The sequence below is a fragment of the Nyctibius grandis genome, chromosome 3, assembly GCF_013368605.1.
Source record: "Nyctibius grandis isolate bNycGra1 chromosome 3, bNycGra1.pri, whole genome shotgun sequence".
NCBI classification, from domain to species: domain Eukaryota; kingdom Metazoa; phylum Chordata; class Aves; order Nyctibiiformes; family Nyctibiidae; genus Nyctibius; species Nyctibius grandis.
The window spans coordinates 31,008,373-31,035,337 of NC_090660.1; the positions used below are offsets into that span (position 1 = coordinate 31,008,373).

The 26,965-nt window shown below is 39.6% G+C and overlaps 1 protein-coding gene across 2 annotated transcripts in view; it reads left to right on the forward strand.

Moving 5' to 3' along the window:
- The window catches only part of SEMA5A (semaphorin 5A), a 361,263-nt gene that overhangs the window by 215,857 nt on the left and 118,441 nt on the right, over positions 1-26,965 (forward strand). For both annotated transcript variants that reach the window (XM_068396639.1, XM_068396640.1), the window contains exons 9-11: positions 6,436-6,721; positions 10,192-10,327; positions 16,061-16,265. In XM_068396639.1, the coding sequence (XP_068252740.1) occupies positions 6,436-6,721; positions 10,192-10,327; positions 16,061-16,265 (627 nt within the window). The remainder of the gene's footprint in view (positions 1-6,435; positions 6,722-10,191; positions 10,328-16,060; positions 16,266-26,965) is intronic.

The window sequence follows — 26,965 nt, forward strand, 5'->3', positions numbered from 1 at the left end:
ACACCCCTTCTAATACAGCCCAGGATGCCATTGGCCTTCTTGGCCACAAGGGCACACTGCTGGCTCATGGTCATCCTGCTGTCCACTAGAACATGCAGGTCCCTTTCCCCTACGCTGGTCTCCAACAGGTCGGCCCGAACTTGTACTGGTACATGGGGTTGTTCTTGCCCAGATGCAGGACTCTACACTTGCCCTTGTTATATTTCATTAAATTTCTCCCTGCCCAACTCTCCAGCCTGTCTAGGTCTCTCTGAATGGCTGCGCAGCCTTCCGTTGTGTCAGCCACTCCTCCCAGTTTTGTGTCATCAGCGAACTTGCTGACAGTGCACTCTATTCCCTCATCCAAGTCATTAATGAATATATTGACTAGTACTGGTCCCAGTACCGACCCTTGAGGGACTCTGCTAGACACAGGGCTCCAACTGGACTCTGTCCCATTGACCACCACTCTCTGGCTTCTTTCCTTCAGCCAGTTCACAATCCACCTCACTACCCGATCATCCAGACCACACTTCCTCAGTGTAGCTGCGAGGATGCTGTGGGAGACCGTGTCAAACGCTTTACTGAAATCGAGATAGACCACATCCACAGCTTTACCATCATCTATCCACCGGGTTACGTCCTCATAAAAGGCTATCAAGTTGGTTAAGCATGACTTCCCCTTGGTGAATCCATGCTGAGTGCCCCTAATGATCCCCCTATCCTTGATGTGCCTAGAGACAGCACCAAGGACAAGTTGTTCCATCACCTTTCCGGGGATGGAGGTGAGGCTGACCGGTCTATAGTTACCCGGGTCCTCCTTCTTGCCCTTTTTGAAGACTGGAGTGACATTCGCTTTCCTCCAGTCCTCAGGCACCTCTCCCGTTGCCCACAACTTAGCAAAGATGATGGAGAGTGGCCTAGCAATGACTTCCACCAGCTCCCTCAGCACCCGCGGGTGCATCCCATCAGGGCCCATGGATTTATGGATGTCCAGATTGCTTAATTGGTCCCTGACCCAGCCCTCATCTACCAAGACAGATTCCTCCTCTATCCTGACTTCTTCTGGGGCCTCAGGGGCCCGGGGCTCCTCAGGACAGCCTCCAGCAGTATAGACAGAGGCAAAGAAGGCATTCAGTAACTCCGCCTTCTTTTTATCCTCTGTCTCCAGGGCCCCCACCTCATTCATCAGTGGGCCTACATTGCCTCTAGTGTTGGCTTTACCTGCAGTGTATTTGAAGAAGCCCTTTCTGTTGTCCTTGACCTCTCTTGCAAGGTTTAATTCCAAGGAGGCCTTAGCTTTCCTAGTTGCCTCCCTACATCCTCTGACAACAGACTTATATTACTCCCAAGTGGCCAGCCCCTCCTTCCACGATCTGTACACCCTCTTCTTCCACTTGAGTTTGCCCAGCAGTTCCCTGTTCAACCATGCAGGTCTCCTGGTACCCTTCCTTGACTTCCTACCTGCTGGGATGCTCTGATCTTGAGCTCGGAAGAAGCAGTCCTTGAATGCTAACCAACTATCTTGGGCCCCCTTACCTTCTAGTACCCTGTCCCATGGGATTTCCCCTAGCAATTGCTTGAAAAGGCCAAAGTTGGCCCTCCTGAAGTCCAGGGTTGTGATTCTGCTAGCTATTCTGTTCCTGCCACATGAGATCCTGAACTCTACCATCTCATGGTCACTACAACCAAGGCTGCCCTCAACCTTCACCGCTTCAACCAGACCCTCCTTTTTAGTAAGGATAAGATCCAGCAGCGCTCCTCTCCTAGTTGGCTCATTCACCATTTGCATGAGAAAGTTATCATCAATGCACTGGAGGAGCCTCCTGGACTGAGGATGGCTGGCTGAGTAGGCCTCCCAGCAAATATCAGGGTAGTTGAAATCCCCCACAACAACCAGGCCCTGTAATTGCGAGACTGCTCTCAGCTGCCTGTAGAAGGCCTCATCACCCTCCTCATCCTGATCCGGTGGCCTGTAATAGACACCCACAACAGTATCACCCCTGCCAGCCTGCCCCTTAATTCGCACCCACAAACTCTCAACTCGCTCCTGATCCGCCCCTGGACAGAACTCAATACATTCTAGCTGCTCACTCACATAAAGAGCAACTCCACCACCTCTCCTTAGTGGCTTGTCTTTCCTGAACAGGACATAGCCATCCATGACCACATTCCAGTCATGCGAAGTGTCTTACCAAGTCTCTGTAATTGCCACTAGATCATAGCCCCCTGACCAAACACGGATTTCTAACTCCTCCTGTTTATTCCCCATGCTGCGTGCATTGGTGTACAGGCATTTCAGGGAGCGAGCTGAGCACATCGATTTCACCCCAGGGGGATGGGAGGCCTCCTGGTCTACCTCAACACTAGAGCGTTGCCCCAGTGGTGCAAGCCCAGCTACTTCCCCATCCCCCTTCGAATCTAGTTTAAAGCTCTCCGAATGAGCCCTGCTAATTCCTGTCCCAGAACCCTTTTGCCCCTATGGTTCAGTCATCTTTTTTGCAATAACTTAGAGTAGTCTGTGGGGAAACATCCTTGCAGGACAGTCATGCTGCTTTATGAAGGAAGCTGTAGAGATTCCCAGGCTTTGTGCTGAGTTAAGCAAACTTCAGAAACAGCACGCTACAAACAGCACACTACAAACAGCACACTACAGTGTGTTTGCCCAGGGGCAGCACTAACTAGCCACCTAATGCTTTCAGTGCATGGGCTTGTGTATCTGTGTAGCACTGCTCCATGTTGTACGCTGGAGATCTTTGTCGTGTCACATTGACAAACTGATTTTCTTGCTTTCCTTGTTCCATTGGTTACATTTAATTTGGGAAAGACTAGTCAGCCTGACACATCCATAAATTGAATAGGTAAAAACCTATAAAGGTCATATACAATACTTGTGACATTATTACAGGTTGACATTGTCATGTTGTTCCATCCTAGCTGTATCCTGTCACATACCAGAATCCTTGCACTTGTTGTGGTGATCTAATAATTCACAAATGAGATGCGTTTACCCTTCCAGAGCTATTTGCAAATTCAGCAGGAAACAAGAGAGTCACTTCATTTGCTGCATTAAAAACGTCTATGGGGAGACCTCCATGTCAACAAATAGCAGTTCACAGCACAATATTTGGAACATATGAACTAATTTTTCCTAGGTGGGAATCTCCTTTTTTCTTTGAAGCTTTGAAGTGATTCAGTTCACTTTTCCCAAAGAGAAAATGAAATAAATAAAGTCTGACATGATAAACCTTCCATATCCACAGAATTCCCTGAGGTAGCTCTGAGATTATTACATTTCATGCAAATAAAGAATGTTTTCATAAGTTTCAACAGCAGGTCATACTTTCATCAGTTCACAATCAGTGAGTATATGCATGGGTGTTTGCAGATGCGTATATTGTTTCTCAGTTTTGAATCCATGAAATATGAGTACTAGTTTTTATTTATACATGTATTATGATTATCAGTGCAACTTTAAAATATTGTCTCTTGAAAGATTGACATGGATTTTTCAAGAACCCTAAAAACATTCTGAATGCATTTCATATGATTTTTATTCTTGCAGTTCATGAAGATTTTATCTGTAATTCATTATTCTCCACACTCTGAGTGCTTCCAGTAGTGTTTTTGGCTCTGCAGTGAGATCCTATTGTGCCAATGTAGAGACCTTTTTATATCAGTTGGCCTCCAGTGAGAAGAAGCATCATCAGGCCTCATTGCAAGGCAGGGCTTCTGTGTTTAATGGTTTTACAGGATGTTTTTGTGGGTATATCAAATTGTTATTGAGTATTTGCACAATAAGTAGAATCTTTTTACATCAATTGAGATATTTTTGAGATAATTTCGAAGAGCAAGCAGGGTTGTAGGCTACAAAAAGTCAAACGCATAGTTGGAAAAATTTAATTTTCATGCTATTTCAGGTGGTTTCTTTTTCTTAATGTCTGCCTTTAGTGGATATTGCTTTAAGACCTAACCTTAGTACAGCGAACAAGTAGCCCAAGTTGCACTCAGACTAGTGAATGCTTTTTCTTTCCTCCACAGACAATAGTTCCTTCCATGAGTATAACAACAATCTGAAAGGGTATTGCGTAGAGTGAGGGAAGAAAGTACATTACAGATCAAGAGAAATAATGACTGCGTGGTATGGCTATAAATTGAAGTTGGATAATGAGGGACAGTGGGTTCTGGTTTGTTTTTTTTTTTTAGTTAGCCTGGTATTCCTGAAAAGATTTCATTTCTAGTACGCTTTAGTTAAATAAATGCAATTTTGTTCCATAGAGCTGAAAACATTGATGTGTATTGAGAATGAATGAAACATAATTGGGCTATATAATAAGAAAAAAAACTTTGCATGCAAGTATCTCTGGATATATGTTTAATATTTGATGCCTGCCAAAACTGTCTAACCTGTCTAGAATGTGATAGTATACAATTTTGTGATTGTTTTAGCCACATATTTTTATCATCTTAGCATTAATACTTGTTATTAAATCTTATATATTATTCTACCCTGTTACCTATTCAGCAAACAGGCACATTTTTAGAGTAAAAAAAGATTAACAAAGTTAAAAAGTAAGGTCTTTTTTTCAGCTTTCTCCGATTTAAGTGTTTAGTGTGTAAATGTGTAACAGTGTTACACATTATCTTTTAAGAATGAAAGCTCATGAGCAACTAAGAATTATTTCTACAAATCTGTAAACTCTAATAATGAAGTTTAAAGATTTTTGAAGCCTTTGAAGCAAAATCCCTATGGTAATGGAAGTTTTACACACATGTGGAATGAAGATATGAGGTTCTAATAGGGAAAACATTATGTTTACATTACATTACATTACATTAAGTTTAGCTCTTTGTATATTGTCAATCCAATTTTACCTTTACTGCTATCACAAGCCCTGTCAAACTACTTTATTTTGCCTTTCTTTTTTTGTTTTAAAGACACAAATGTACTGGTACTATGTAACTTATGAGAGCTCAGGATACCGACAAGTTCTCCTCAAAAGTGTTTGGTTTCTATCTTCCAGCAAAACACCTGTGCAGATCTGAGTGTCGGGAAAATGTGTTGTGTCACAGACTAGTTCCAAGGAAGAGCTTAATACGATAACAAGTGAAAGTTACAGGGAGGAGTGAGAGAGCTATCGTATCTCCTCAGTTTCAGATATCCTAGGCAGCTGATGACCATTGCTGCCAAAAAACCTGCCCTAGAGACTCTTAGCACAGCAGATAGAGGGGGAAGCAGCACAAGAGGTCACGTAAGCTGGAAGCTGGGCCGTCTTTGGAGGACAGTTGTCTGGCAGAGTTGGGACTGCTGCATGGAAGTGCCAGCTTGCTTGCCTTTATAGTTCCCCTCAAAAGTTTTGACAGGTTTGAGATGTTCCTGCAAAATGCTTAGATTCAATTACAGCAGCTTTTTTCAATACAGTAGTGCTGTCAAGAAATGTTCACCTATTAAATTTCTTTGGAGTGTTTCCTCACAATAGATGTTTTTAACGCAGTTTTGTTTGTTTCTTTGTTTTTCCACTTTAGAATAAAATTTGGGAATGAAAACAAAAATTTTGCTTGTATCTCAAGAGTACCAGTGTTCTATAATGGTTCCTTACTGAAGGAGGGCTCTTCTCCACAAATCTGTGTATCAAATTTGTCTTTCCTTTAAGAACTCATCAGGTTGTCAGTCTCTCTTAAGGTCATGGACTCTCCTCAGTGTTAGTAATCCTTATGGGAAATGGGCCACATGTTTATTGTCTTTGGTATCCACTGTTTCCTTTTTGTTCTTTTAAGAAATTTTGCCATCTGTTGTTTTCTAGATCATTTCTTAATATATTCTCTAATTTCTTCTGCGTCACCATGGGTTTCTTTGATCGGTTTTAAATAGTTTTTGGGGTTTTTTTTAAAAAAAAGAAAAAAGAAAAAAATACTGTAATTATATCAAAAGCTTTAAGTGAAATGGGGCTGAAATGTGGTTATTGTACCATCAAATGCTCTTGCGTAGAGTTCTCTTTCTTTTCATTACAGCCTCTGGGCACATTCTTATTCACACTCTGTTACCCTCCGTTATTCTACTAGTCTGGAGTAGTGGTATGGTGGCAAATCAGAAACAGAGTTAACACAACAGATAAAGCAATTACATTGTAAGAATGCACTATGCCCATATGTGGAGAAGAAAAACTCAGTGATGCTTTTGACAGTACAATACAGTGAGCTGGGCCAGGGCTGCCCAGCACAGTTGTGTGTGATAGACTCCCAGAGCAGAGTCTGTCTAGCCATGTTCATGTAGCTCATAATCCTGGCTGGACGTGAGCTGGCCTGCTCAGATGTCATGGGGCCAGATCCCTACAAGGATAGTAAAAGGCATGTTTTTCTAAATCTAATGCTTGAAGATAAATCCAACTTCCATGTTAATATGAGTGCATATATCACAAGAAGGCGATAGATAATCTTTTCTTGTGTTTTTTTCAGAGCCAAATTTTGTGTCATCTTATGACATTGGGAACTTTACGTACTTCTTCTTCCGGGAGAATGCGGTGGAACATGACTGTGGGAAAACAGTCTTCTCTCGTGCTGCTCGGGTGTGCAAAAATGATATTGGTGGCAAGTTCGTACTGGAGGATACCTGGACTACATTCATGAAAGCTCGGCTGAACTGCTCTCGCCCTGGAGAAATTCCATTTTACTATAATGAACTACAGAGCACTTTCTTCCTCCCTGAACTGGACTTGATCTATGGGATTTTTACCACTAATGTGTAAGTAAATGCCATTATATATTTTATTTTCTTGCTAATTGTGACAGTGAAAACTAAAGATTCTGAGCTGCTCTATTCTGTGTATGCCAAGTAAACATCATAAATTCAAACTACTGTTTTGCCCAATCCACTGTCCTCTTTTGAACAAGTGTCAGTTCCAAATGCTTCTCACGTGAATTGCTGAAGGCATATGAAAGAAGGAAGAATTCTTAATGTTTCCTTACAGCAGTGAGCCAGTTGTGTTAACTATTCAGTCATCTTTTTCATACATTCTTATAAAGACATTATTTTTTATTTTGCGCACTATTTTAATACATAAATACATTATGTATTTATGAAATAAGTAATTGAGAATTGTAATGTGACGTGATCATGAATTTGACATGATGTAATTTGACCATGTCAGGAAGAGCTTACCTTACCCAAAAGAGCACAAGAGGTGCTTTTACGTATTTTAAATTAGTCCTAACATATACTTATGTGAGTTTGAGGATCAAACCAAGAAGTTAATCTAATTTTAACTGAACCTGTTGTATCAACAAGGTAAAATTAAAAAATGTACAGTTTGGTCTTAAAAATTAAAATTTGTTAAATAGTAAAATATCAGATGGATGTAAAAGCTCCCTAGACTCTGAGCTTGATATCAAGAGTTGCTTAACTCTTGGGGGAAAAAAAGAAAAAGAGACATTCATCTCAGAAATGTCCTTTATTACTTTAAACGTGATAACTGGAGTTCATATGTTGCTCGGTGAGAGCAGCCTGTGTGTTATGGCTGTGCAGCCCAATGTTCAGACGACTGGAACAGTTTCAGATTTTGGTTTCTGATTCTCTTACCTGCTTGCAGTGTCTTGATGTGTAAGTCAGTTTTGCCTAGAATTTTAAAAGGTATTTGGGCACCTAAAATGTAGATCAGTGCCCGTTACTACTACTGTAAACCTCTGGATACCTACCTTCTATAAATATCCATTAACCAGGTGGATACAGTCACAAATTAATGCCAGCAAATTGTGATCCCTAAGTATTTTAGGCAGTGAGCATGAATTTGAGCTTAAGCTAGTTTTCATGCTTTTGGTACAGCCCTTTCCTGGCAGGTCAGGCTGTGAGGAGCTGCTTGCAGCAGGCTGGGACGATTCCTGACTTGTGACATCAGATGATGGGCTTAGCCCTGTTCCTGCAATGGAGTAATGTAGTGAATCTGAATGCTGCTTTTTAAAATAGAACAGTAGAGACTTTGGGACTACTGGGCATAAGAAAATTTGATGCTCTTTCCATCAGTAATTTTAATTGCATTGGTCTGTTTTACTAGCTAGTTTGAATCTTAAGAGACAGGTATTTCTCAGGTGGCACGCTCATACACTGTTCAACGTGATCTTTCATGAGAAGTCAAAATAGCTTGACACGCTCCTGCCACGGAAAGCCTGAGCGGAGGAATTCCGCTCCAGAAAATCCACAGGACTTTGGCCATGGGAGGGGAATGATGCTCTTCTCTCAGAAGGGCTGTCCTGACAATTAAGGGAATGATGGAGTTTCCTGTGCTACAAATTCCACGCTTTCTGAAGCTGAGTAAAGATGATAGAGCTGCCATCAGCACACCCTGGCTCTTCTGAAAATGGACTTGCTAATGTAAGACTACCTTTGCCACATGAAAGTAGACTATTTGAAACCTTGCTGCTACTTCCTTCTTTCCCAATGGCTTAGCATTCTGCCTTGCCCAACAGAGATGGACTATTGAAAAATGAATTAATTACAACTGCTTGAGGGTGTTTTTTTGATAGCTCCATTTAAATTATATTTGTTCCTGCCATCAAATATTGTAACTACATTTTTGGACATTGTTGAAATGTTGTAGAGTTAGGATTACTTCCCCATGCTGAATACCTGTTCACAGATATCTGCACAACTCATATGATCTACCTTTCAGCCCTGCAACTTGATGGTGGAGAAGCGCCAGGGTTTCCTATGAGGGGGAACAACATATTCCTTTCTGTTGATGTAACAGCATCAGATATTACTGAACCACATTCAGCAATCTTCAATCTCAATATCTTCAGAATTGCAATCATTTTATTGTACCCTAATGCTTTTTTTAATATACTGTGAATATACTTTAATATTCCTGTGGGGAAAAAACTGAAGCATTTCTGTCAATAAAGACTGAGTAATAGCAAAACCTATACTATTAAGTCCACTATAGCCACTGCTTCATAATGAGGTTGATTTTGTTTCTTTCAGACTACCTGAAAATCTATAAGCATGAGTGTAATGTCCTTTAAGGACTTCAAGAAATGCAAGAAGACATTGGTATGGTTAAAATATTAGTAAGCTGCATTTAGTCATGGTTTATATAGGCAAGGAATTATAGAATCTAATGATAATTGATTCTGCAGAAATTGTTAGCGTGAAACTTCAAGTTCTGGGGTTTCTTTGAAATAAGACTGACAAGCATAAGAAAACAAATTGCTCTTTTGTCCTGCTATTAAATCCATATATCCTAACTCTTTTTTTCAGTTGTTGGTAGATTTGATCCCCTGGGGTTATTTTTTCTTTCCATCATTTTGGAGTTTCTATAGTAGGCTTTCTTAAGCCTTGTGTGAATTACAAGCTAAGTTTAAAAAAAGAAAAAAAAGAAAAAAGAAAAAAAAGAGTGTTGTGCAGATCAATTGTCCACAGTTTTACCTGCAATGAAAATTTGTGCAACTGCCACCTTCATTATCTATCCCTTTATCTCAAATTGTGGAAAAGAACAATGCAGTTTTCCGTATTACAAGGTCTCATAGTCACTGGATTATATTCTTTACACTGTGCAGAACTACTTTATTGTCATGTATATCACATTTTCAAGACAAGAACAGGAGATTGCATGTTTTTCCTGGCTGCTGTTCATTTCTGTTTATTCCTCTAACAGAATATCTTGTAAAGTGTGCAGTCCAAGTTGTTTTCTCTTGATGTGTTTCTGGAACTTGCATTCTTATTGCTATACAGCATCTCTTGGAAGACAGGATTTTTGTGGAGGTGTCTTGCCCAGAGGTTCCACAGGGTCTAGAGACATATACCATACATTGAAAATCCTTACCTCTGTCATGCTGCCACTGGTTGTATAGGAGAAATGTTAATGAACCCTGAGAATAATCTCATCCTGAACTTCGTAACTAGAAGAAAGGTGTTTCCGAATGCATGTGATTATGTGTGGAACCATAGCCTTGTGGTATTAGAGCAGCAAGAGGAGGTAGGAAATTCTGGATTTCTCCCACATCAGCAACTTGGCAAGGCTGACAAGAATTTTAAATCCAATGTCTGTGCCTAAATCAGCACATCATATATCATTTTCTTGAGATATCATCTTCTGGCTGATCATGTCTGCTTTGTTAATTACTTGAAGGATTGGAGAGTTATTGCCTTTTTAATTTATTTTTCAGTAAATGGACTTCTTAATGTTGTTACTTAAGTTAATGTTTATATTTCTTTTGCAGGAACAGCATAGCAGCCTCAGCAGTTTGTGTTTTCAACCTGAGTGCCATAACTCAGGCCTTTAATGGACCCTTCAAATACCAGGAAAACTCTCGTTCTGCTTGGCTTCCATATCCCAATCCTAACCCTAATTTTCAGGTACAGATACATGGGAGAAAGACAATAGTTTACATGAGGTTTTTTCAAAGTCCTGTATGGTTCATAGTTAATAAGTCCAGTTTTGCAGTATGTTATAGCCTAAGACCTTAAGAAAATTACTAAAAAAAAAAAAACCAAACCAAACCCAAAAGGCTTAAGAGGTCCCCTTATTTCAACATACTTAATTTTCTCCTTTCAAAAAATAATTTGGGTTGAAAAGCAGATGTGCTTTGAAGGGTAGGAGGAAAAAGGCACTTCAATCTTCTGTCAAAATGAAACACTATAGTTATATGTCAAGGTAATATTAATTCCTGGCTGAAGTATGATCAAACTGCTGTTCTCTTTTACATTGTATTTGTGCTATTAGAACTTGAAAAGGGAACATTGTCTGACAGAAAAAAGAAAGCGGGGGGAGGGGGTAAAGGCGGAGCGGTCAGCATTTTGTATATTTTCCTGTGAAAGGTGGTCCATACTCCCTGAAGAGTCTGATTAAAAGAATTTGTGACATGGTGTGCCCTTCATTTGAACTTGTCGGCCTCAGAGGGTGTAATAATCTGAAGTTGGCTGACAGCATAAAACTAATTAGTCCAAGGTGGGTCACTCAGTGGAACTTTTGACAAAAAAAAAAAGGGTATTTCAGGTAAGCACATACGCATTGTTTTCTTCTTCTGCATAGTCACCATTCCTATTAGGACAATTTTACTAAGTGTGATTCTAGCAAGGGAAATGGAAGGGAAAACAGCATTAATTTAGTGATTAACAACAATAGGTTTTCACCAATATACTTAAGTGTATTTACCTTTATCCACCTTTCACCCTCCCTTAATCTCAATGCAATTTCACAAGTTCAGTGCTGCTCCTGTAATAGCCTTCCATATCTTCTTGTAAGAGTCATGAGATCTTTGCGAGCATGAAACAGAATCACCCATTGGGCATTGTAGGTATTTTAATAACTTCCTGATTTATGCAAATGAAGGAAAATAAGTCACTGAATTTGCTCTGAATTACAGGCCAGAGCCATGTTACCTTTCCTAAACAGTATGTTTGACATTAGCCTCAAGTGACAAGACACCATTTAAGTAAGCCGTATTGCAGAAACGGCTATATTTGTGTATAGCTTTTTACATATTGTAGAAATATTTTTATTGTCAAAATAGTGATAGTAAGAGGGTCTGAGGCTGAATTTCTGAAGGAGAAAGCCTAAAGAAAGGCTTATATGTAAAAATCTTATTTTCTTTTGAATAGGTGAGCAATTCCAATAAAAGTTATTAACCTCTCCCTGCAAACCTTGTATTAATGTGTTGATAATTATCGTGAGAGCACTCCATACAGAATCGTACATACAAAGATGACAACCTGATGGCTGCGTAAAAACAGTTTAAGTCTCTACCATACTGTCCAAGCTCATCTCTAACTCCCAGTCAAGACTGAGGTGTTTAAGAAATTTCCTGCTTGGATAGTCTAGCTGATTTTAATATGGCTGATGCTTCATCCAATTTACAAGAACAGTGGCAAAAGTTGTATCATATCTCATTGAGCAACAGCTTTGCAGGCCAGTGCTAGTGTTAAAAGCTCTAGTGTGGCCTTTTATAACACAGTATTGAAGCCAATTGACATTAACTGATCTCTAGGTAACATTAGTGATGTCGAACTTCTGTTCTTTTGCAGGTGCTTTTATTCTGTTGAACTTTCTGTTAGATTCCTGGCTCCCTAACTGCAGCAGTGATGTATACCAGAAGCTAGTCTAATGCTTAGAGCTAGGTGTAACCATTTTTTGTGACTTGTGCTTTAGAGTGCATATTTCACATAGATGGGATATATTCATTGGCCGAGTCACTGGTGTCCTTCCCAGAAAGAAGGACTTTGCTTTTGTAGAGTCCTTATGATAAAATATCAGAAGTTCTGTTTGTGTAGTCTCAGAAGTAGATTTATCCTCAGAGTATTCACTTACTCAGCAATAACAGACAGAGGTATCTGATTTGAAGGAAGACTACTGCTGTGTAGTGACAGCTACATCAGACATTGTATTTCCAAGACTGGATTATATTAATGAAATATTTTCCATATTAGAATACTACTGGAGTCCCTGTTTTGAGAAACACTGTTTTTCTTCAGAGATTGTTGCTTTTCTTTATACACAGGACAATTTCCATCGTAAGACCAAGGACCATATGTACTTCAGTGTACTATGAGTGTTCCAGCTGGCATCTTTCCTGCTTGATAGATTCAGAGAAATTCTTTGGCGTGGTTTATTTTTTTTCACTAACCTGACATACAGGGTGCTCACAGAGCAAGTCATTGTTTCCTGCCAGTTGCTTAACTGTCTTTCATCATCATATGATCTCTCATTATGAAATTATTTATTTGAGTTTTTCTTAGCATTTGTTCATTTGGAATGATCACTTAATTTCAGACTGAAAACATGGCAATAATGACAAAATAACTGGTAGGGTTTTGCACACTGTATTATTTTGTTCATGCTGTAATCCATGGCATAATTTATGACATAGTAGAATAGAACGAAAAAGTGTGACTTAGGTATGCCTTTCACATCGCTGACATATTTGATAAATGTTGTGAAGTACTGCTTTATTTCTCTGATGCAATTATGCATGAATAAACATGTAGATGTTTACATTTTGGTGAGTGACCCAGCTAGGGAAGGCACCCCACTGGACCTCTTGTTTGCAAACAGAGAAGGACTGTCAGTGATGATCACATCACTGTGACGGTTAGAGGCCGTCTTGGGCACAGCGATCACGAAATGATACAGTTTTCAGTTCCTGGAGAAGTAAGGAAGGGGGTCAGCAGAACTGCTGCCTTGGACTTCCAGAGGGCAGACTTTGGCCTGTTTAGGAGCCTGGTTGAGAGAGTCCCTTGGGAGGCAGTCCTGAAGGGAAAAGGAGTCCAGGAAGGCTGGACACTCTTCAAGAAAGAAAGAAATCTTAAAGGCGCAGGAGCAGGCTGTCCCCATGTGCTGAAAGACAAGCTGGTGAGGAAGAAGACTGGCCTGTCTGAACTGAGAGCTTTGGCTGGAACTCAGGAAAAAAAGGAGAGTTTATGACCTTTGGAAGGAGGTGCAGACCAGTCAGGAGGACTACAAAGATGTCATGAGGCTGTGCAGGGAGAAAATTAGAAGGGCCAAAGCCCAGCTAGAACTTAATCTGGCTACTGCCATAAAAGACAATAAAAAATGTTATTATAAATACATTAGCCACAAGAGGAGGGCCAAGGAGAATCTCCATCGTTTATTGGATGCAGGGGGAAACATAGTGACAAAGGCTGAGGAAAAGGCTGAGGTGCTTAATGCCTTCTTTGCCTCAGTCTTCAGTAGTAAGACCGGTTGTTCTCCGGGTACCCAGCCCCCTGAGCTGAAAGACAGGGACAGGGAGCAGAATGAAGACCCCAGAATCCAAGAGGAAATGGTTAGCGACCTGCTACACCACTTAGACACACACAAATCTATGGGGCTGGATGGGATCCACCCAAGGGTACTGAAAGTGCTGGTGGAAATGCTCACCAAGCCACTTTCCATCATTTATCAGCAGTCCTGGCTAACCGGGAAGGTCCCAGTTGACTGGAAGGTAGCAAAAGTGATGCCCATCTACAAGAAGGACCAGAAGGAGTATCTGGGGAACTACAGGCCTGTCAGTCTGACCTTGGTGCCGGGGAAGGTTATGGAGCAGATCATCTTGAGTGCCATCACGCAGCACATACAAGACAACCAGTCAATCAGGCCCAGTCAGCATGGGTTTATGAAAGGCAGGTCCTGCTTGACTAACCTGATCTCCTTCTGTGACAAGATGACCTGCTTACTGGATGAGGGAAAGGCTGTGGATGTTGTCTACCTAGACTTTAGTGAAGCCTTTGACACCATTTCCCACAGCATTCTTCTGGAGAAACTAACTGCTCATGGCTTGGATGGGCGTACACTTTGCTGGGTAAAATATTGGCTGGATGGCCAGGTCCAAAGAGTTGTGGTGAATGGAGTTAAATCCAGTTGGCAGCCAGTCACAAGTGGTGTTCCCCAGGGCTCAGTATTGGGGCCAGTTCTCTTTATCAACGATCTGGGTGAGGGGATAGAGTGCACCCTCAGTAAGTTTGCAGAGGACACCAAGTTGGGCGGGAGTGTTGATCTCCTGGAGGGTAGGAAGGCTCTGCAGAGGGATCTGGACAGGCTGAATCAATGGGCCGAGGCCAACTCTATGAGCTTCAACATGGCCAAGTGTCGAGTCCTGCCGCTGGGGCACAACAACCCCATGCAATGGTACAGGCTTGGGAAAGAGTGACTGGAAAGCTGCCTGGTGAAAAAGAACCTGGGGGTGTTAGTCGATAGTCGGCTGAATATGAGCCAGCAGTGTGCCCAGGTGGCCAAGGCGGCCAACAGCATCCTGGCTTGTATCAGAAATAGTGTGGCCAGCAGGGCAAGGGAAGTGATCGTCCCCCTGTACTCGGCACTGGTGAGGCCACACCTTGAATACTGTGTTCAGTTTTGGGCCCCGCACTACAAGAAAGACATTGAGGTGCTGTAGAGAGTCCAAAGAAGGGCAATGAAGCTGGTGAAGGGTCTAGAGCACAAGTCTTGTGAGGATCGGCTGAGGGAACTGGGGTTGTTTAGTCTGGAGAAAAGGAGGCTGAGGGGAGACCTTATTGCTGTCTACAACTACCTGAAAGGAGGTTGTAGCGAGGTGGGTGTTAGTCTCTTCTCCCACGTAACAAATGACAGGATGAGAGGAAATGGCTTCAAGTTGCACCAGGGGAGGTTTAGATTGGATATTGGGAAAAAATTCTTCAACTGAAAGGGTTATCAAACATTGGACCAGGCTGCCCAGGGCAGTGATGGAGTCACCATCCCTGGAGGTGTTTAAAAGGTGAGGTGCTTAGGGACATGGTTTAGAGGTGGACTTGGCAATGCTAGTTGGACGGTTGGACTTGATGATCTTAAAGGTCCTTTCCAACCAAAACGATTCTATGATTTTATATTCACATGTGTTAAGCAGCTTTCTCTTTTTTTGTCCTCAGTTGGCTGAAGACTTAAACACAAAGATACTAAAATTAGCTGCCACTTATTTTGCTTTGTTTATTTGTGGTTGAAATTTGTGCATGTAATTAGTGAATGCTTTCCTGTAAGGAAAGAGTACAATTTTCAGATATGGAATATGGTCAGGTCCAAAGCAAAAATGTTTTTGCCGTGGATAACACTTTATAGTTAGTGCTCCACATTGCCCATTCTTGGCTAGTAAACACAGGGTCTGAAGAAGCTGCTAGAACTGTGCATGATGCTTTCACCTGGGATTTCTGTCAGACCCTGGCTGTGGTAGGACATGGGATTTCCTTTGAAAATTTGTTGTCTTTAGCACTGTGTCTGTGTAAATTATGAAGAAAACTAGTCAGAAAATTATGTGTTTTGTTGGATGGTTGTTTTTCTCCTTCCTGCCTTGTGAACGTATGATATAGTAAGTTATTACTATAGCCCACTTGTGGTGATCAGTCTGGTGCCCTTCCATGCTGTTTAGAGTTAGGGAGCCTCCACGCTACTGCCTCAGAAAAGCAGAGCTTCCTCAGTCACTGTGTGGGCAGTCTGGTCAGCATCAAAATGAGACCTGAAAGTGGAATTCCACAGTGTTACTACAAAATATACTCTTGGTTTTTATTTTCTTGTGCTGTAAATCAGAGAGTAAATCTGTTGTTATCATTGATGCATATAATAATGTTACTTTTCTGTGTTTACAGTGTGGCACCATGGACCAGGGTTTGTATGTAAATCTGACTGAGAGAAATCTTCAAGATGCTCAAAAATTCTTCTTAATGCATGAGGTGGTTCAACCAGTTATTCCCATTCCTTACTTCATGGAAGATAACAGCCGATTTTCTCATGTGGTTGTGGATGTCGTGCAGGGCAAGGACATGCTTTTCCATATCATCTATCTTGCCACAGGTATGAACTCTGCATTGCTGTGATAACTGCAAAAGTTTATGAAGTCTGTGAGTTTTAATGTTCTGTGAATCAGTTACGAAATATGTATAGTGCACCTTGAACAACAGCTTTTCCTCTTTGACAGCATTAACTCTACCTTCTACCTTTTCTGAGTCGATTAATTCAGCAGTTTGCAATGTCTTAGTTTATATTATCTCGTGAACTCAAATTTTGGTGTCTGTTTCGTATTCTCCTTTGAAGGTGTGAAGCCTACATGGTCTTGAGGGAGTAAACAGAAATTTTGCAAACAGGACTTCACAAGTATCTGTCTTTTATTCTTTGTATGTAGTTCAGGGTACAATCTTGCCCAAGATAAGATGATTTAGGATCCTGAGATAGAAGTAACTTTACAAATAGCAAATACAATTACTGCTATTGCTATTTCTGACTTTTCTGCTCACAAATATTTTATTACCTTTCCTTTTCATCTTATTTTTAAATTATTCATTATGTAGTTTACACCCTGCCTTATTATTTGCCCATTTATATGTGAGCTTAGCAATGAAAGAAAAATAATCCTCCATCTAAATTGCCTTGGTTAGAAATACTGCTTTCTTGGTTCAAAATTTTGAGCTTCTTAAAATTAGCGAGGGTGTCAGAGAACTGTTTTTGTAGAACAAGGATGTCCCTAGCTGAGACTGAAATACTAGGTTGGAGTAACATGTTTAGTGTCTCGTGGCATAAAACTTATGGTAGTTCTCAAATACTTAGTCCTATGCACATTAGTAGGGGATAGCTCATCAAACCAATGGTTTGTTAATGTGCATAGTTTGTCTCACAGTGAGTAGGCACCAAATACAATAAATTTAGGGAAAGAATCTGTTGATCAACAAGAAGAAAAAAATCCTAATCCTATTTATTTGATCCTGTTATCAATGAAGTAAATTTCAAAATTGTCATTGGTTCAGTAGAAACTGGATCATTTTAATTACTAAAATTATGATTTACTAATGAAAATTGTATATTCTAGAGCTTATTGTTTATAAAGAGCCCAAGAAAAATGTGCGTTGTGGTTCAAGATATGATTTAATTTTCCCTTGAAAGCATGATACCATTTTTCAGAGAAGATTGCTTCTTTTGAGTCTGAAGAAATTTTATAGTAATTTGGTGCATTCAAGTGAGATAGTATTTCTTTGCATATTTATCCTCATAGCTTTCTCATTGTTCTCCTTGAAAGATCGGCAGTAATATAAAAAGCCTTTAATAGGTTAAAACTGTGCTTGGATTTGACCAATTTTAGTGAAAACACCCGCTGGTTGGTGAATCATAGAATTTTAAGTGAAATCATGCCAATACTAAATGCTGTTTGTATTGTAGAGGTCTCGTGACAGAAACTGAATTACAGAAACATGTACTGAATTGGTTTTATATGAAGAGGCTATCACTGCATTGTGGGATGTTTACATTATAATGGCAGCACCAAGAATGATGTTGTTTGTCATAATTCTGATTGTCTTCAATTACCCTTACTGTGTTACCTTTTATGTTTGATTCAGTAAGTGAGGTTCTAAAACTTTACGTTTCATGGTTCATTAACAAATTCTGTTCAATAAAGATTCTAGGTTCTTTTTATGCATCTTTCTTGATGCTAAAAAGATATTGCTTCTATACTCCTTATGATGGATGCTTGCCTTCCACTTTCTTTCTTCTCTGTACCTCTGGTTTTGGTCATTCATGGAAGTGGGATACTGCCTTAGCTGGATATTTAGTCTGACTCCAGCACATGATTTTATGTAATCGGACAGTGGATGTTTTATAAGTGTGAGAAACCGTATGATAAAAAAAAACAGGTAACATGATTGTGTTCTTGAAGTTTTCTTGACATAGCCAATTCTTTTTCACTTCTGTTTCACTGAATCACAGTGGATTTTGTTAACATTCCTTCTGCCTCGCTCCCCCCAAATTGAGTGTAAGTACTAAGCTTTATTTTCCAATAAATCTTAATATTCACTTTCCACAAAAGGTACCTTTTGGATAGATTTTGAAATTACCACACATGTTTATACATAAATACCATACCTACAATACATAAGGGTAGTTTAAAAATCCCAAGGTCTATCAAATTACACAGTATAATTTACTTAAAATCTTATGATTTGAGGAGAAAGGCAGTATTTTACCTTCTTTGGGGTGAAGGTCATAATTTTCGTTTCATTATGTTGGTAGTAATGCAGCAACTTAGTTCTCCATAGTCCTATCTTTGCTTGTGTAGAAGCTGTGGAGCAGTTAACATTGAGTTTGCATCCTGAAATGCATATGGTAAAAGATTACTAAGAAAACACCACTGCTTCTGTAAACAACAGAAACTAAAAGGCAGCAGCCTTACCTTTGGAAATAAATAATAACTTCGGAAGCAGACCAAGTTTAATAGTTTTGAATTCCTCCAATGTCCAGCCACAATGTCATCTAGCCCAAGGTCCTAACACCATAAAGCATGTCTATGTTTGAGAGAGATGGAAGAGTGGGGTTACAGTCACTACCAGACTGAGAAAGTTTGTCATTATTGTATCTTTTCTAATGTAATTTACTTATATTATTAAAAGTGGTGGCAAATTATATTTGGATTTAAATTTTTGCCACAATGCTCCGTCTTCAAAAAAAGGCAAAGGAACAATGTGGGGAACAACAGGCTGGTCTGCATTCAGTCCCTGGAAAAATCAAGGAGCACACCTCCTTGGAGCACACTTCCATGGGCAAGTGATGGAGAAGGTGGTGATTGGGAACACTCAGTGTGGGTTTCCCAAGGGTGAATCACACCCAACCAACCTGATTACTTTCTGTGGTAAAATGACTGGATTTGTGCATGAGGCTCTCCTCAACTTTAGCAAGACTTTTGACACTGTCTCCCAAAATATTCGTATATCCAAATCAGGATGTTTGATCTGTATTGGTGGACAACTAGAGTATAAAACCTGCTTGGATGTCAGGCTCAGAGGATAGCTGTTAATGGGATGTATAAAAGTGGTAAGAAGCTGAGTACTGTCCTGTTTAACGTTTTAATCAATGACCTGGAGGAGGCAACTCTATCAAGCGTGCAGATGACACCAGACTGGGATACCAGTAGTTACACTGGAGAACAGTGCTGCCATCCAAAGGATCTAGACATGCTAGAGGGATGGGCTAGCAAGAACCTCACAAAATTCAACAGGTGCAAATAGGAAGTCCCAAATCTGGGAAAGACTAACTCTATGCAATGATTGAGACTGGGGACTGACTGACTAGGAAACAGCTCTGCTGAAAGGACTTGGGGGCTTTGGTAGACAGCAAGCTGAACATGAGCCAAGAGCATGCCCTTGCTGCAAAGAAGGCCAACAGCATCTTGGGCTGTATTAACACGAACATAGCCAGTAGATCAAGGGAAGAGGTTATCCCCAAATGCTCAACACACTTCAGACCACATCCAGTTTTGGCCTTCCTCCAATACAAAAAGGACATTGATAAATTGGAGCAAATTCAGTGAGGGCCACCTTCTGTTGGAGGCTGGAGCACTGTGCCCTAGGAGGAGGAACTGAGAGAACTGGCCTCTCATCCTAGAGGAGAGAAGGCTTCGGGGGGGGGGGCCCTAGTAACAGCCTGCAAATATCTACAGGGAGTTTACATGGAGAACGGAGCCCAGGCTCTTCACAGTGATATATGTTGTGAAGAAAAGAGACAACAGGTAGAGAGTTTCAGAGTGGATATAAAGAAAAACTTTTTCACTCTGAGGACAGTCAAGCAGTGGATCGGATTTCCCAGAGAGGTTGTGCAATCTCCATCCTTGGAGGTTTTCAAAACCAGACGGCAACCCAGTCTATGTTATAGCTAGCTGTCCTTTGAGCAGAAAGTTGGTCTTGAGACCTCCTGATGTCCCTTCCAACCTAAATTATCCTCTATCATGTGCCAGTGCAATGTGCAAATTGGTTGGGCTAAATTACATTTTTACCCAACACTGTGATAATAGACGTCATTGTACTTTCTGCTGCCAAAAGGAAAGTGCATTCAACTCTAATGTAAGTACTGGCAGTAAGAAATTTACACATAGTGGTGTAGATCAAGATGGATCCAGCCCATGCTGTATGAGATGTACTCTGCATAACTTTTGTAGTTATAATTCATTACAATTTTCTTATAAAAATTGTCTTTTAAAATGCACAGAGCTGATTCAGTGGAAAGGTAGGCATATAGATTAGATTGAATACAGATGAATGCTCTGCTGTCTTTGTTACTCAAAGCAAAAATCTCATTCTTTGAAGCAGATGGGCAGTAGTTAAGAGAAAATTCTCTTTCCCCACCCCTCGCATTCACTTACCTATCTGCCCTGTTATTAGAATACAAATATTGCAGAGGAGAATAACTCTGACGGTATAAAAGTGTAATCTAATTTCATTAAACCTTAAATAGATATAATATTACTTGAGGAGAGACTGGGCGTAAGCAAATAAATGCATTAATCTGCTGTCTCAACAGTCTTCATTTCCTAAACCTTTGCCAAGTCATCATTCTGCTAGGAGATTCTGACATGCTGGGATTTAACAGCTACTGCTCATATCAAAAATATGCTTTAGTACTTTGGAAACACGTCTTAATCTTTCACTGCACTGACTTCTAACACAGAATGAGGAGATCTATCAATTCCTGCACATTTTGTGTTGCTTAGAGCTAACAGAGTGCTGCTGGCTTTAGGCAGGCAGAAATCCCTGAAACAATTTTCAGTGACGCAGAAAGGAAAGTCAAGGAAAGCATTCACAAAAGTTCTGAACTAAAAATCATCTATAATAATAAGTTAAAAGTAGGGCAAGCTAGAGAACAACCTAATATTCTGGCAACTTTTCAAGTTAAAAGACTTTACTTCTTTCTTCATTAGAAAAAAAATCCAAGCAAAATGGTGCTATATATGTCATAGTTTTGTTTCTCTCCCTTTTGTCCCCCTCCCATTTTTTTCTCCTTTATATTTCTCCCTTTCAATTTAAATGCCTCAGTGTCCAATGGTTAAAAAGTTTGCCAATATCAAAAGATTTTCAGATCATTTTTCAGAAAACAGGATGGTGCAACAAGAGCAAGTAGCCCTTATTTAGAGGACTGTGGCAAAATGTATTGATTTATTAGAATGAATAAGAAAATTATTAGGCATGGTGTCTAGTTTGAGGATATTCTGAAAACAGTTTCTGATTGCTGTTTCTTGGGAGTTCAGAAAAGGTAATATTTGCACTGTCTGAAAAGAAACTTTAAGGCCATATTTAAAAAATTACTTGGTGGAAAAACTCCCATATTTTCTCTGTTCTTCAGTCCCACTGGACAGAGTACGTCCCCTCTGTATACTGAGTAGAAACAGTGTATGCCCAGTAGTGGATCTTGATTTTTGAGATTTATAGTTTAGCATTGATGAAGTTGGGGTATGGCTGACTTATAAAGAGAGTATGAAACGCAAAGAAAGATTTATTGTTGTCTACATTGCATGTCTCTAAAGAGTGGGTTGTTCACTGAACTGAATCTGAATTTTTATGCCGAAATTTTATGCCGTAAAGCCAAGTTTTATCTGAGGCTTAAAGGTGACTGGAGGATGTTACAACATGTTTTGAACTTCCCTTTCCAAGAAGTTTCTAGAAAGTCTTTTTCCTCCCTCTTAAGACCTCAAAATTACAGGTAGCAATACAGAGAGTAATGTTAAAAATAATTCTCATGAAACATATACAGCAATTATTATGAAGAAGTGGAGAGGTTTCGCAAAAAAAATTCAAAATATTTTTTTTTTAAATGCAGATGGATTTTTCATATATTTCCCTTTAAAAGGGTTATAACAGGTAGTAAATCTCCACAAATGCAACATTTTTCTCATGAAGCCCTGATGCTGTAGATTATCCAGAAACTAGTCCCAACCTCATGAAGAGATTTGGAATTATTCATGAAACTCAGTTTGGAAATGCTATCAAAACAGTTTGTATTTCTCCTGTTTGTCTTACTAGATGGGAGTAAATTGATGCAAAGTAGTGCACGATTTGATTCCTCTGCGATTTTTCTTACAGTTCCGTCTTTTTCCTTTTGTTTTTGTAATCAGTACACCACACTTTTTGCTAGGGAACAACCCAAGGTCTAACAAGAAAAAAAGTTGTGTGTGTGTGTTTGCTAAAAAATCTCAGATGAAATATTGTCATTTTCCTGGCAGACTACAGCTTCTGCTCAAAGTGTGCAGCTTTCACAGTTTAATGTGCATGTTGTCATAATATACGTAGTACGTGTGGAGTTACCAACCTTAGAATTTTAAGCAAAAATAATGCTTATATGCATTTTATACATGGTGAAAAGAGCAACAAAGCTGAAACTGACTGGTTTTTTTTTTCCAATTTGAGACTATTTCTGACTGTATTATCTCAAGTGTGTTGAGGTTATTGGAAGTAATCTGTAGATAATTTTTGTAGAAAGGAGCTATAGACTTTTATTATTCAGTTTGAGAAGCACCTTTTTAGTCGAGAAACTACAATATAAATGCAATAATAATAATGATCAAAGTAGCTGTAATTTGAGTCACAAGTCAAGTGTGAAAGTGGTAGGTAGTCTGTTTTTATGTATTAATACTTTCTAGTTCAAAAATAGAGAAACAGGGAAATCAGAGTGCAGATGGATAATGGGGCACTGGCAGGCAGCCGTCACCTTTTAAAACTAACTCTGTTCTGTTGTAACAGAAAACACGGTTGCTTTGTTTCTTATGCCTTTCCTTGACAAAGCTATAGCGTGCTTTTACACAGTTGTAAAGCACCCCTGCAAGAATTTTAAAACTACTTCCCTGTAGCTTCTTATCCTTCTGGCCTTACTCAATGTCATTCTAAGAGACTTGAAGCACGGACAGTCATCAATTACTCTGCTGTCTAGAACTGGTGCGTATTGTAAGACACCAGTTGTAACAGCAACATGATGATCTTGAACATTTGTTCAAAAAAATCCGGCAGTACACCGTAAAATTAATAACCTTATGCTTTGCTCATTTTGCAGTGACCACTACCTCTGATAAAGGAAAACACTAGCTGAATGAATACTTTTTTAATATTATTAATCTTTCCATGAAACATTTTGCTGCAAAGTTTAAAAAAAGATTTAAAAGATTGCATGTTTTTGTCTTCAAGAGTCTAATGTTCACTCTGGGTTTTATGTTAATGTTGCTAAGAACGCTTGCTATATGTTCCTGCTCGAATATTTATGTTATTTTCATTGTAGAATATCTTTAAAGACAAAGAAGGATAGTGTAAACCATAGCTGGTTTACTATGTAATTTAAACACAGAAATGTTGATTTGCCACTGCCTTGTGTCTTGTGTCATCTGTACTGGGCGAAGTGGCTTTAAAATGTTACCTAATGAGAATGGTCATGTCTGAAGTCCAGGCTACAGAGTTACAAATGATACTATAGGGCTCTAGAGAATCAAACCCAGCATTTAAAATATCCAGTAGTACTGATTTCCCTTGGCTTTATCACTGTGTGTAGAGATAAATCATTCTGCTAGCTCCAATTGGAGAGTGCTAAAGAGGTTTCTTAATAAATAGATGGCTCTAACTAGAGCTGGTTAAATTATTCATTGACAGCAATTTATGTGTGAGAATCATAGCCCTTTATTTGGTTCACAGATTACCCACCACTTATTTGTAGTCGTTTTTTGTTATTATAGTCAACCCATAAATAGGTCATGATTTGGTTAGTTGCTGATATTTGCTTATATAGTTTGCTTGTATTTTAGATAGCATGTTCACGAATTGCCTGCTTCAAGTAGGTGGCATTTGTATTCTGTTCTCTCATGGGACAAATTTAAGTAGGAGAAGCCCTTTTTTTCTGTTCACAAATTATCACTATGTCTTTATAATTGCCCAGCTCTATTGGCTAAAGACTATAAATAAATGTCCAAAGAACATACGGTGTGTGCACTTCTGTGCCACCACTGGAAGTCGGAATTGCTGCAAGAGGCAGCTACTGGCTGATGAACATCTGGCTCTGCTTGCATGGGAGTGAGACTAATGTGCGGGCCAGGGAGGGAAAGATTGTAAAGAGCTGGAAACAGTCTCAACCTTCCATTAAAATGAGACCAGCTCCTCTTTATCACAGTGACGCTGAGCTTTCAAATCCTGTTTGACTACTTTATAAACTCGGAATGGCCAAACATCCTTTCCTTCTTCCTTTCTATTTTTTTTTTGAGCTGTCACCTCTTCTTCCTGGCAGGGAAACTAGACTTGATAACCCCTACATTCATTTGTTATTGGATAATTCTAACGCACAGAATGCGAAGCTGCAAGTGAAAGAGGTATCTTATATGGTACTCAGAGTTGTCCTGCTGTCTTCAAAGCTATCTATTGGCATCTACCCCAGGTAGCGTGCAGTGCCAGTCGACAGGCTTGGCGCTAATTTTGAAAGCGGCCGTCGGAATTAGCTTTATCATGGGGTGAACTTTGACCATTGAACCAACAGTGTACCTCTTGCGTGAGTACACAGTGTTCAGGACTCTTCCTGAGAGATGTGGGGAGGAAGCCTTCCCTTTGAAGGGACTTGGCTGTATTAGAACTTTTCAGAAAGGATTAGGTAACTTGGCACATTGCTGAGCACCGTGAACATCTTTAGAATATTCTTCAAGGCCTTTTACTTTTAAAAAGCCTTTCATTTAAGATGAGCACGCATAAGAGTGACTCAATGAACCCCTGCCAGCCAAAGAAGAAAGTGGAATAGTTAAATCATGAGGAGAAAAAAAAGTCCAAACCCTACATGAAACTCATCTTTGACCCTAAAAAAAAATAAAAATAAAAAAAAATTAAAAATAGGGTCACAAGCAGTGTGGTATTATGTGTAAAATATTCAGCGTGAGCTGTCAGTAAAGCAATCATTAAATGGGGTATTCTGCTGAACTCTTGTTTTTGTTAATGTTTATGAGCTTCTTCGTTCTGCAGCCTTTTCCCCAGTAAACTTCAATAAATCCAAATGTTTACAACTAAGTAAATACAAGCAGTGCCACTAGTAATCAGGTTTTTTTTTTCCCAATAGTATTTGTTAATTTTTTTTCCTTTGTGTTTACCCAGCTCTGGTCATAGGACATGGCAAATCTTGGTGAGCTAAAGAATGTCTCAATAAAGATATGCCTTATTTACTTTGTTCTGTAACGTGTAAGAGTCATCAAAATGTGAAGGTGTGTTATTCCAAATACTGTGGCCTTTGTGTGAAGAGTACTGTAACCTGCAGGCAGATTCACAAAAAGATAGACTGGGTTCCATATGCATTTTACTGTATCGTCACTGGGTAAGAGTCATAATATTTGGAGCAGAGACTCACTTGTCTACAGTTTTATTCTTCTAGTTTTTATTTATTTTTATTTTGCTTTCTTATCCCATGAATCTTTGAAATTTGGTTCTACAACTGCACACCTTCAGGAGGAATAGGCATGACCACAACCAACATAGTGGTTAGATCACTTGCCTAGGAGATAAGAGCTGATTTTTAACTAACAAACTGTGTGAGATTTCCTGTTTATTGCCACATGTCCCAACTCCTAGACTATTATATAAAAAATATAATGTAATAAGATTATATATAATATACTATGTCTGTTACTGCTTTAATGTCCTAGAGTAGTGAGATGAACATCATCTGGTGAGAAGATTTTAGGTTCATGTCTCTAATCCCAATTTTACTTCTGTCTCTTGTCCATTTACTTCCTAATTTAGTTTAGTTTAGAAAGAAATTGGCATCATTCTTTCTTTCTGTATTTCTGAATAAAAGCTGTGCTTTAAGCTGAAATTGCTGCTAAAGTTCCATGCACATCCTACTGGATTCGTACTGGGTATATGTACTGGATTTGGCTCATGTAGGGACTGAGGCATACGGGCATGTACTGTGCAAACTGCAAATGGGTTTGAGTAGAGGATAGTCCGTGAAACATTCTAGTCAGCCAAGTTTGTGATGTTTCTGGATCCATACAGTAGTCAGTTGCCTTTCTGACACTTCCAATGAAAATAGCCACGTATGACTCAGTTAAGAAGCCAGGCAAGGTTTATTGTGGGTTATTATCTGAGAAGTAGTTTTCTCCACTTGGGCACGTAAGTGCTTCTTTGATCTGGGCCCTGGAAAATTTATTCAGTGGGAAAACACTATCATATTCATAGCATGCTTTAGGTAGTACAAGGTATTTATTATTGTGGTGGCACGAAGGAAGGCAATAAAAAATAATAGGAGCAGTAAGGACGCCCTGTCTGGTCAGATCCAATCAGAGTTAATACATCTCAACTATGGGAGACTGGCAGGGATCCCCAGGGCCTGTACTCGATAGTAATTTTATCCTTTGTGTACAGTGTGGCATACTTCACTGCTGCTCTGTGTCAGATAGCAAGCCTTAAATCATAAGAACCATTTCATCTTCTGATTAATATCTATGTTTATTATCTACTCTACTACTTTAGTTAGAGGTTGCACAGTTCTGTAGAGGTGCTCATCTCCACTATCTGAGACGTCTAGTCCTAGCTGCTGATTAAACATTTTAGAAGGTCTTTCCAAAATTGGAAAGTTTTCTCTTCCTGAGAAGTTGTTTCTGGGAAATTAATAGACTTGTTTGTTTGTTTCATTGTGAATTGTCTTACCTTATAGTTTTATTTCTTTCTCTTTTCAGAATCTGGGATATCGAAATTATGCATCTCTTGACAGATGTAATGTTTCCCATT